Here is an 11671-nt window from a genome sequence, read left to right as displayed (position 1 = left end):
GTGCGTCTGGTATTCAATGGACCAAATATATACTCATCTAATCGTATTAATAAATATTAAATGAAATAGCTACATCACAAATGGAAATTAAGCAGGTACTTTCTCTTATTTTGATTGTGGTTTTTTTTTCCGTGATTTGATTGATAAGCGGTATGTCTTTTAACAGCCCTTGTCTGTGGAGTTGGGACCTTTTAACAGCCATGGGCTCTTGCGTGTTTGCTGTTGCGTGATTTGATTGATAAGTGGTATGTATTTTAACAAGTCTGGCTGTTTTCTTTCATTACTTTTTAGGTGCATGGGATGCTCTCTCAAATGGACCAGGCGCCAAGTTATTAATGTAGCAGAGCTGCTGAAGCTGCCCCAAGTTGAGATTTAACATTTGGGTTCAAGACCAAACATAGTAGTTTACAAAGGTCCCATCTAAAGCTAATTCAAGAATTAATGAGTCGGGACCGCATTAAGGCTTAGGAAATAGATGAGAAAATATGTGAAGCTATGGTAACAAGTTTTAGAGGTAGTGGAAGAAAAGTTTGTTTGTATTTTCATTCCTAATCATTATGTCCACACACTAAAGGATATCCATGCTTCCAAGGAGCTAAGCAATTATTATGTTGTTGTATTGATTGGAGTTGGAAAGTCTATTAATATAATTAAGGGAATTCGTGAGTGTGGTGGTGATAATAGTAGGAAACGGTTGGTGGTGCTTGATGAACAAAACAAGAGAGATATTTTGATTCCTGGACCTGGTGGAGCTACCATAATCAAAGGGGTTTTTGAGAATTTCCGGTGTGATAAAGGGGATCGAGTTCGCTTCAAGTCTGATGTAGTTGAATTCCATCAGGTTCATTTTCTTACTTCAATCACACTTAAATATGGTTTATGCTTGATAGCTGTTTGTATTAATGTCACAAAGATATCAAAAATGAAAACCTTGTGTGTCATATATTTCCCTTTTCTTTCTTTGCAGATGTCTGAGCTGCTAAATCAAAAATCAGCAGTACATGGAAAAATACCTTCTGCCTATTTTAATGCTCTTTTTGATTTGAGTGGTGATTGGTTTCGAGATGCTTCTGACATCAAATCTCTTGCTTTTGATTTTGATGGGTATTTCATTTCTCTCTACTGTTTTCACTTGATAGCTTCTCCACTTGTACTGCAAGAGGAAGTAAGAAGTCTGTTCCAGCTCAGTGGGATCCCGCTGCATTGTCTAGGTAAACAAACACTAGGCCGAAATATTTTATACATGAAGAGATCATGGGATTTGTGTTTTTCTGGTGTAAATAACATGTCTCTGGTGTAAATAACATATTCTCTGTTAAAGCCCATGTGCAATATATTCAACTCTTCCTTGGAGGGAGCTTTCTAGAACCACTCATGAAGAAGACCCAACCCAACAAAATCATTATTATATATCAACAAGGTTTCTTTAAATTGTTACTTCATTCTTGTTTTTTTGTCCTTTCGTCAATAGCTGTATTAGTTTTTTACGCTAAAATATAGAGAATGTTGCATTACTTCCATTAGACGATTATATCTTAAATAGTTATATACTTTACTAGGGGTGTTTAATTTGTCAGCTCTTTTATTGATCATGGTTTCTCATTGATTTTAGGGGAAGCGTTTTTTATGACAGCTGCTATCGTTCTCTATTTTGGTGATGTGCGGTTGCTTACTATAAAAAAGGTTAGTGATTTTTAACACAAATTTAGATAAATAGTGGGCATGTATATATATATTTATATGTTATTGGTGATTACAATGTTTAAACAGCTATGTGGAGCATTGGTGTCTACAGATGAAATAAAATGAAGTGAAATAAAAATTATAATTCAGGTATTGGTCCTTGGGCTTGGTGATTATCTACTGCTTCTACAGGGGCTTGTCTTTGGGCTTCTGCTATATCCAATAGCTTTGAAATATATTCTCCAAATGAAAATGGCATAGGTTCTCAAATTAACACCCACCTATTATCTAACGCAGATAACTTACATAGTCTGGCCCAAAACTTCCTCCAGACTATTCCCATAAAATTACACTAGTAGGATACCCGTGCGTCCGCACGGGTATTAATCGGGTACGCGCACTTTTTTAACAGATATAAATAGTCATTTATAAAAATATTTGTATCATCAATATATTTTTTTCAATTATTATAAAAATATTTGTATCAATAGTAGACTTTTTATAATTTATAAAAATATTTGTATCAACAATTTACTTATCTCGTTTATAAAAATATTTATATCAACAATATATTATTTTTCATTTATATTTGGAGCATAAATATAGTATTTCCATATATACAAATATTTGGATCAACCGTATATTTTCCCGTATGTAAATATTAATTTTGTTATGGAATTATTTATAAAAATATTTTGATCAATATATTTTTTCATGTATTATCTTAATGAATGTTGTATATTAAATTAAAAATAATGTCAAATTAAAAATATTTGTAAGAATAACAATATAAAAACAACACAAATTTCTCCTGTTTAAATTCATACATTATTTGAGAAATACTTAGTTTTATTTTATTTAATTATACAAAGAATATAATAATCCATGCGTTCGCACGAATTTTGGTATGGTTACTCGTGCGTTTGCACGAGTACTGGTGTGTTTAGCGCATTTGTTACCCGTGCGTTCCCATGATATTGGTGTGTTACCCGTGCGTTCGCGAACACACAGGTAGCGGTGTGTTACCAGTACTTAAATTATAATTTTCATCCAATATTCGTTGTCATCAACTTAGGAAGTGAGGACAGTGAATTCAGTCAAAAGTAAATCTATGGAGCACCATTTCAGTCTTCATTGAACTAAACACATACTTAAGTAAACTCGAAGTGATCTCGTATGAGTCCTTTACTATTGTTTTTTATAAACAATCAGCTTATTGGCTTTGTTTTGTTGTAAAAACTTATAAGTATCGACTTCCAATATGTGTAGTTTTTAAGACTTTATTTTTAAATTTCTAAGTAAAAGAATATATAAATAAAAATATGAACTTTTGAAGCTCTAATATTCAAACCTTTATGCAATGAATACCTAAAAGTGTCATGTTTCATGAAACATCAGGCAGGGGTTTAAACAACTGATTAAGGACTTCAAGGTTAACTCTCACTTTTCATATACTGGTTTAGAAGTTACATATAATATGATTAATTAAACTTCAATTTGTTGAATATATTTTTAGAAGGAAAAAGCTTCAAAATTTCCCATTTATAAAATTCAATTATTGCTTTGGTATAGATTGTCAACAATCCTAACCCATGTCGATGCGTTGAGGTGTTAATTAAGCATATAGTAACATTGCTGAACTTGAATTTGTGACATTCATGACACGCTTGAAACGTTTCAGCTCTTTGCTTAAAAGGAGTGAGAGCAAGTTGGTTTATGTTCCCATATAGCAAAGTAAATCGTCAAGCCAGTGATTCCCGGCGAAGCAGCAAAGTCTTATGTTTGCAACTTGCAAACACAATGATTTTTGAACATCTATCATAAAAAAATTAATAATTGTTTATCCAACACATCAGTGCAACTGCAAACTAAACCTAGCGTAAAGCATGAGAAGATAATAGATAATTTTTTGTTTCAGGCAAGAAATTGGACTAAAGATGAACAAACACTGAAGGTAAATCAAAACAAATTATCCTAATATACATATATATGTATTTAACAAAATGTTTCTTATCAGAATTTTATTCATATGTCTCTCTTGATTTTTGTTAGCAAACAGGTTTTAAGCAGCAAGTGCGCAATCCGGTGCCTTTTTGGTTGGCTCTTTTTGTGGAAGGAACTCAATTTACCCAGACAAAACTTTTAGAAGCTCAGGAATTCGCTAGGTCTAGAGGAATTCCTATACCGAAAAATGTTTTGGTTCCTCGTACTAAGGTGAACAAAATATCAAAACTGATTATTTACACATTTTGATTTTGTTTAAGTTGATAAACATCTTTCACTACTGATATACTACCTCCGGTCCCATTTATAAGAAAATATTCTCTTTTTAGATACATTGAATAAATAATGTATCCGAACACTATGTTGTCCAGATACATTATTTATTCAATGTATCTAAAAAGAGAATCTTTTCTTATAAATGGGACCAGAGGGAGTAATATTTTTCCAGAGTTTTGTCACAGCTGTAATGCATACACTGACATTCATTCCAGTCATTTACGATTGCACATTTGTAGTTTCGAAGACTGAGCCTTCACCTACAATGTTGAGAATATTTCAAGGCATTCCTTGTAATAAAACAGACTAAAACACTGACAATTTTACATCTATGAAAACATTGACAGAAAATACAATGAAAATAATATACATCTATGACAATTTTACATCTATGAAAACATTGACTGAAAATACAATGCAAATAATATACATCTATGACAATTTTACATCTATGAAAACATTGACAGAAAATACAATGCAAATAATATACATCTATGACAATTTTACATCTATGAAAACATTGACAGAAAATACAATGCAAATAATATACATCTATGACAATTTTTTATTACAATTGTAATAAAACAAACTAATTAACTAATATACAATGCAATGACTTATTGCTATGGAATACTATTATCTACAGATACATCGTTGTGCTGTCTAGATTCCATGGATGATTGAGGGTGACCCTCCTGTGATATAGTTGAAAGAGATGGATTATTAGAATAACATCTTGACCAAAATAGATAGTTGAGGAAGTTGAGGAAACTTAGTGCAGCTAGTAACCAATATAAAAGGTCAAGTTTGTCTTTGTTGATATTATTGTCATGAAGGCAACCACCAACACCATCACCACCTTTAGTTGAAGTAATTTTATTCACCAATGAAACCAATAGTGAACTGAGATAAAATCCAAATGAGTAAGAGCAATATGTGATGGAAGTCAGGAATGTCTGCATCCCTTTCAAAGACTGTGTGTAGAAGAACTCAACCAGTCCAACTGCAGTGAACATCTCTGACATACCAAATATAATGAACTGGGGTGCAATCCAAAATATCGACAAAGTTTGGTTCATATTCAAAGCTGCATGCCTTCTCTTTTTCTCCATAATAGTTGCTGATACCATAGAAAATGTAACCAAAAACAGGCCAACTCCTATTCTCTGCAAAGGTGTGATTCCTGACTCATGACCTGTTATTTTTCTTGCAAAAGGGACAAATAAAGTATCATAAAGAGGGACTATAACAATGAGAAAAACGTATGGAATGGCCTGAAGTGATGCTGGAGGGATACGAAATGATTCTGTGATGTGTGTGTCCATGGCACTTCCTTGTTGGACTGAGAATGTCTAAAGTTGTGCTGACAGTGTTGAAAATGATAGTGCATGCAAAAATGGGAATAACAGATAGTAATATTTTTGCTTGTTCAACTTGTTCAACACTGCACAATCTCCAATGGCTTTCCTTTGTGTGGTTCCCCTCTTGTTGTATACAAGCCTTCTCCAAGAATCTCAACTTTTTGCTATGTTGTTCACCAATTCCTTGTTGGGTAGATGGAAAATTCTTGTTTCTTTTCAATATTGCAGCCACAAAAACCTATTCATATATCGTATCATATAAGGGTGTATTTAATTTACATAACAGACATGCTAAATTAGATGTAAAATGTTAACATACTTGAAGAATGGGGCGGAAGACGGTTGGTTGTGGAGGTTTGTTCCTATATAGAGTCCCTGATATGAAGAATATGAAAGCCAGTGCCATGACGGCAGCTGATACAGCAAAGCTGGCGTCCACACAAGAATGAGTTTGAACCCATATGAGAACAGTTAGAGGCTTAGAGCAATAAGCTCACCCAATGAGAATGCAAAATAGGTTGCATTGAAGTAAGTGGTGAGCTTCTTTGATTGAGGATTGAATTGGTTTGCTCCATGAGAAATCATGCTTGGCTTAACACAACCACTTCCTAATGCCACCATATATATTGCTATATAGAATATCAAGGTCGTCAACTCTGTTGCTTCTGTGCATACTGATTTTTTATCACATGGCGGTGGTTTCAGTTGAGGAAAATGAGCTTGTACTGACAGCAATATAAAACCCTATGCATATGCATGCATGATTAATAGTTAAGCAAAATTAATGAATAAGTAGTAATTAATAATTGGTAGTAATATAAGCTTACAGAAAGTTCTATAAGGGCAAAGATAAGGATGATGGAAAAGGTGCCAAGAAAAGAGTCAGATAGAAAGCCACCAAGGAGTGACGAGAAAGATAGTACCAACAAAGTTAGTGACAATGTTAGCTGAATGTGGTAAAGAGAAGTGCATGTCATTAATGAGATAAGTGATGAGGTTGTTTCCAACAGCAGCTATGGACATTATTTCAAAAGCTTGAAGTCCTGAATGAATATTATTGAAAGATATATATACATCAATATCATTGTAATAATTAAATAAAATATAAGTTTGTAGATTGAAAGATATATATACATCAATATCACCATGAATTAATGTAAATCTCGTTACATGTATCTATCTCAATAGGCAACAACATATGTACATTACATGTTTCTTCATCCGTAGCTCATCGGTTTGAAAATGTAGGATTTGTTAGGTAGAATAATGTCATTAATATATCCATTATTATCACTGCTCCAACTACGATGCCCTCAAAAAAGACATTCACTACAACAACACATACTGCCAAATGTGTGGCCTGTGGATTACCAGCCCTGAGTTTATTCGAAACACGAATGCTGCAAGAATCATTTAACCACTAAAGCATGAGCAAAAAGTTTATCATGAAAATAAGAGAGAAAAAAATTTAGGAGAGACTAAGTGAAATAATGAGACTGTTACTGAATTAAAAATTGCATGAGAATTAAAAAAATACTAACCCTATTGCTCCATTAAGTCCAAACAGGATCATCCAAATAACCGCTGATGTATTCACACCGACAAAACCAATTCACTAATAATAAGTTGATGAAAATAAGAATAGTGATGATTTCAATACAATACCATTGATCCCCATCAGCGAAGACAATGCGACATTCTTTACTCCTTCGTATACTGCTTCTGTAATTGAAGCCGGACCAAAAACTTTGTCTACAATGAGAAAAACCAATGTCATCAAACACTTAACCGCCTAGGTGACATTAGTTAAAACTTATATACGGAACTCGGCTGAATAAATAATGTAAATACACAATAGAATAATCATCAATGCAATCCCATGCCACCTGGTATTTAGCCAATTGTTCCCTCCTGTTTAAAGGTCTTAACCTTACCGTAACGACAATCTTATCCTCCCGAGCAATCTATCTCGTCCTCTAATCGAAGGGAAGATCCACTGATCCAATGAACCATTCTTCATGAACTCGTAAACTAAAAGGCTGCAGTACAAACACTTCTTAAGCCAATTAAAGCGTTGAAAATTGAAATTTCTTGATAAAATTGTAAATAAATAAAAAAGTACGCACCTCTGAGGTCTTTTCGAACAAAAACCACATAGACGAACCAAATTCATATGATGCATTGAGGAAATCGTGTTTACTTTAGTAATAAATTATTTTTCTCCATGAGGCAAAATCTTATCAAGTTTCTTCACCGCCACTAAGGTACCATCTCCTAAGCTTCCTTTATACACACATCTAAATCCACCTACAAAATATAAACAGTTAGCAACAAATTATACTGAAATCATAACGCAGTAAGATTCAATTCAATACATAACACACATACCTGTTCCTAGAAGCTGCGAAAAGTTGCTTGTCCTGATTTGCAAAGCGCATAAAGTATAATTCACCGGAGCAACTGATAAGACCAATGAACTTTCCATCTCTCTTTTCAAAGTTCTTTTTCTATGAACACTATAATACCGTACCATATAGAGTAAAATAATGAGAACTATCATTCCTAGAACAATTGGAATAATCACAGCCTTTTCCTTAGCACTTCCCATTCCATCAGAAAAAGTGTTATTATACCTTCCTTGTCCTTCTGGCGTCCATGAACTATTCGCTCGAACCATCACAAACAAAATATAGCTTGTATCTTTAAAACCGCCGAAGAGTGATACCCTCTTTGAGTTGCTGATGCAAGATCTATTCACGCTCAACCTTCTTATGTGCTCTGGATACACACAACATCTTTGAACTTGTGAATCCAGTTGTTAAATTGAATTGAATGAGACTTATTTAGTATGTATGTATATTAACAGTGAAAACAATAAAAAAAAAAGACTATTTTGGTGTATTCATCGTTGTTTATAAAGTTTTAACCGATATATCATGCATGTTTAAATCAGTTACTCTTGTTGAAATATATCAGAACTTAAATGTGTGTTGCTGTAAAATTGGTTATGGTGTGATAAAAACTTAACCAATTCTGCAAAATCTGAATCGTTGTCAGAACCGATATTGCAAACCAATATACAAATATATAATTACATTATATAAATCATATAGATGTTCTCTTATTATAAATCATAGGTTTAGGTTTTGCATAATAGAAGTTGAAATTGAAAGTTGAAGTTGAAAGCAACGGATTGGGTTTTGCATAGTAGTTCAATTTTATATCTACATGCAAGAAGACTGGATTAACAGAATAACTAATAAAATGGATCAACAGAAAATGCAACTTTCATTCCGTGAAATCGAAACACCGCTGCTAAGCCGACCAAGATAATATGAGATTCAAACCTGAAACGATAATGAGCATTAACGACCAATGAGATTCAAACCTGAAACAATAATGAGACTATTTAACAAAGCAGATTTTCCAGTACCCTGACTCATCACCATCACAATAACATTCATTCATTGGACACAAAAAGGGATGTACATTGTCATCTACCATTTGTGCAGAAAGACCAGTAACTTCTTCAACAATGGGTCTCCACTGTTCTGCATTAGAATCAACGTGTGTTTTTATGAGTGAGGGACGGTTGCCGGTAATGGAAGAGAAACCGTTTTTACACAATTGGTGGGTTGAATGAGAAAAAGTTTTGCTGATTTTTGAAAAACCAATTTTAGGGATGCTTAATGCTAAACTCATCCACGTGGCAGATTAGTAGAGTAATAAGGGTAATTAGGGGTTTTTAACAACACCTAATTTTCTTATATGATAGATTATTTAATACATCTGTTTATACAACTTTTAACCCTACAAAAAACTATATACTAAACAAAATAACCCGGCACCAACGGGTACCCGTGCGCACGCACGGGTATCACGCTAGTTTTAGTTATTTTCAAATTCCTAATAATATTTGTTAGCCAAATTAGTATATTCTGTTAGTTTTTAATTGGGAAAATTACACTCACCTCCTTTAAAGTCTTGGTAGAACAACATCCACATCAACTCTAATTTTAAAATATATCAACAAATATTATTAAAATATTATAATTATTCAAGATAGAAAAAATTTCAATTGAGAAAGTAGATTGTGTGATATGCAAGCACATTATTGGAGGATTTTAGCGTACACCCCAAATTTATATTTGGCATCCCCAAAATTTATGTTATTTGACTATATTATCTTTCACAATTTTGAAAATATTCTTTCAAATTAATTCAAAAAAATTTTAAATTCACTCAAAATTGACTATATTGGAAATTTCATAGTTCATACTGAAAATTTAGTGAAAAGTTTTTTTTCGAGGATTCATGAGTATTTATCAAATATTTCTAAATTTTTAATAAAATCCTTTGTATTTGTACCGCGAATAAAGAATGTAGGTATATATGTATGAGTTTTTATCGAAAATTTCAGAATTACTGATATTTACTCATATAGTGGTACCAAAAATTTAAAGAATGTCTGTAGTTTAAACTTTTATAAATTGTATCGGAAATTTTGAAAATGTCGGTAGTTCAATTTTTGTAACATAGTATAGGGAATTTCAGAATTGCTGGTAATGTATGTAGAATACTGGAAATTTTGGAATTATCGGTAGTTCATTGATTTTTTGGATTTTCCCATTTTGCAGTGAAGACTAGGGGAAAGGACGACATTATTGCAGGCAAGATCACAGATAGAGCGGAAGTTTGGGCTAGGGTTGTTGAGGCAGAGTCTTCGCAGCTACGGACTAGAAGAGTAGCTCCAAACGGTTCTCACCGAAAACAATCGGTTGGACAGTTTTGTGCACCCTGTAGCACCTGACGTTGAGCAGTTAGATTAGACAAACGACCCAAATATGATGTAGATGAGCAAATTGTTGAGGTTGTTCATGTCGAGGAGGTGTAGGGTAAGACAATTATTGACCCTATTGTTAAGGAGGAGGTCGATACTGATGCGACCCCTATTATTGAAGAGGTGACTGCCATAGATGAGACCCGATAAATGTGGTCTGTATTGTTAATGAGACCAAGATAGCTGATGTCGAGGCTATTGCTACTAGCGATACAAAGGTTATGACTCCTGCTTCGACGGAGCCATTTGTGCATATTGACAGAGAGTTCCCTAGAGGACCTAGTGACTGATCAATGCTTATAGAGTATGCTAACCATGTGGTGTACTGATTATGGCAGGGTGAGGTATATATATATATATATATATATATATATATATATATATATATAGAGAGAGAGAGAGAGAGAGAGAGAGAGAGAGAGAGAGGGAGGGAGAGAGAGTATCATATGAGAATGACTTTTTTATATGAGAATGTGAGAATGAATCTGAACCATTGGATTTTAAAATAAATGGTGGAGATTATGGGTGAATCTTTTTCTCTCTCTCCTACATCATTTATTTCAAAATGTAGGAGAGAGAAAAAAATTCACCCATAATCTCCACCATTTATTTTAAAATCCAATGGTTCAGATTCATTCTCATATAAAAAAGTCATTCTCATATGATATGCCCTCTATATATATGTTTAACTTTAGTTTATTTATTATTGATACTTGATACTTGATGTGTTGAAAATAACTGATAATTTTTCAACTTTGTTTGTCATAGGACTGTGTCTCGCTGAAGGTGACATCCCACGAGTCAAATATGAAGAATTGCTGTGAGGTTTCGATGCCTGAGCAGGTCAGTCGAAATGTTGATGATTTCGGTCTCCTATCAATGGACGACTTCCCACTAACCATGTTTAATGTATCACTCTTAAATGCCTTTGTTGAGTGATGACACAAGGAGACATCTTTCTTTCATCTTCCATTTGGGAGATAACTATCACTTTGGATGATTCTACTCACTGTTCCATCTCCCCATTGTCAGTAGATTTTTCACCGCTCATGATGTTTACTAGTAGCTTGCATGTAACACGATAACAGATGATTTGGATATTACTGAGAAGGCCGTGCTAGAGAAGTTTGATTTTTGTAGGGGCAGCTCATTTTCCGATGTCTTGGCTTCGAGACAGTTATATCGAGCTTGTGGAGCGACATATGTATGAGGAAGTCGCAAGGGTATACATGCTACATATAGTAGCATGTACTATCTTTGCAGATAATTCTCTTGTTTATGTTGATGCTCGACACCCGTGGTTGTTCAATAGCCTTAAGCATACTAGTTAGGCATGGGGTGCGATGCATTGACTAGCCTATTTGCAACACTTAGAGTTGCATTGCCTTTGAGACCAGGTAACTTGCTAGTTATTTGAGTTTATTCAAGATATATTAAAAATTATTATTTGTAATTTAGTTCTTATTCAATTGTTATGTATGCCATTTTTTGATTTGTATATGTTCTT

At 33.6% G+C, this 11671-nt stretch overlaps 1 protein-coding gene, 1 long non-coding RNA gene and 1 pseudogene across 2 annotated transcripts; 1 reads left to right on the top strand and 2 right to left on the bottom strand.

Moving 5' to 3' along the window:
* The first annotated feature begins 503 nt into the window (after window positions 1-503).
* On the top strand, window positions 504-11198 carry LOC131602979 (uncharacterized). The gene is made up of 7 exons (XM_058875215.1): window positions 504-841; window positions 968-1211; window positions 1322-1420; window positions 1613-1683; window positions 3602-3637; window positions 3736-3897; window positions 10933-11198. The coding sequence occupies exons 2-7, from the start codon at window positions 968-970 to the stop codon at window positions 11101-11103; spliced, it is 783 nt and encodes a 260-aa protein (XP_058731198.1). The 5' UTR covers window positions 504-841; the 3' UTR covers window positions 11104-11198.
* LOC131601457 (protein NRT1/ PTR FAMILY 4.4-like) lies at window positions 4520-6301 on the bottom strand (annotated as a pseudogene).
* Window positions 6413-8964, bottom strand: LOC131602981 (uncharacterized). Its single transcript, XR_009284209.1, has 3 exons — window positions 7451-8964; window positions 6866-7363; window positions 6413-6724 (listed from the first exon to the last, which is right to left on the bottom strand). It is a non-coding gene; the product is annotated as an uncharacterized LOC131602981 (long non-coding RNA).
* Window positions 11199-11671: the final 473 nt, after the last annotated feature.

The sequence above is a fragment of the Vicia villosa genome, linkage group LG5 (assembly GCF_029867415.1).
Source record: "Vicia villosa cultivar HV-30 ecotype Madison, WI linkage group LG5, Vvil1.0, whole genome shotgun sequence".
Classification (NCBI taxonomy): domain Eukaryota; kingdom Viridiplantae; phylum Streptophyta; class Magnoliopsida; order Fabales; family Fabaceae; genus Vicia; species Vicia villosa.
The sequence above is the reverse complement of the archived record's forward strand: the minus strand, read 5'-3'. Positions and strand labels throughout refer to the sequence as shown.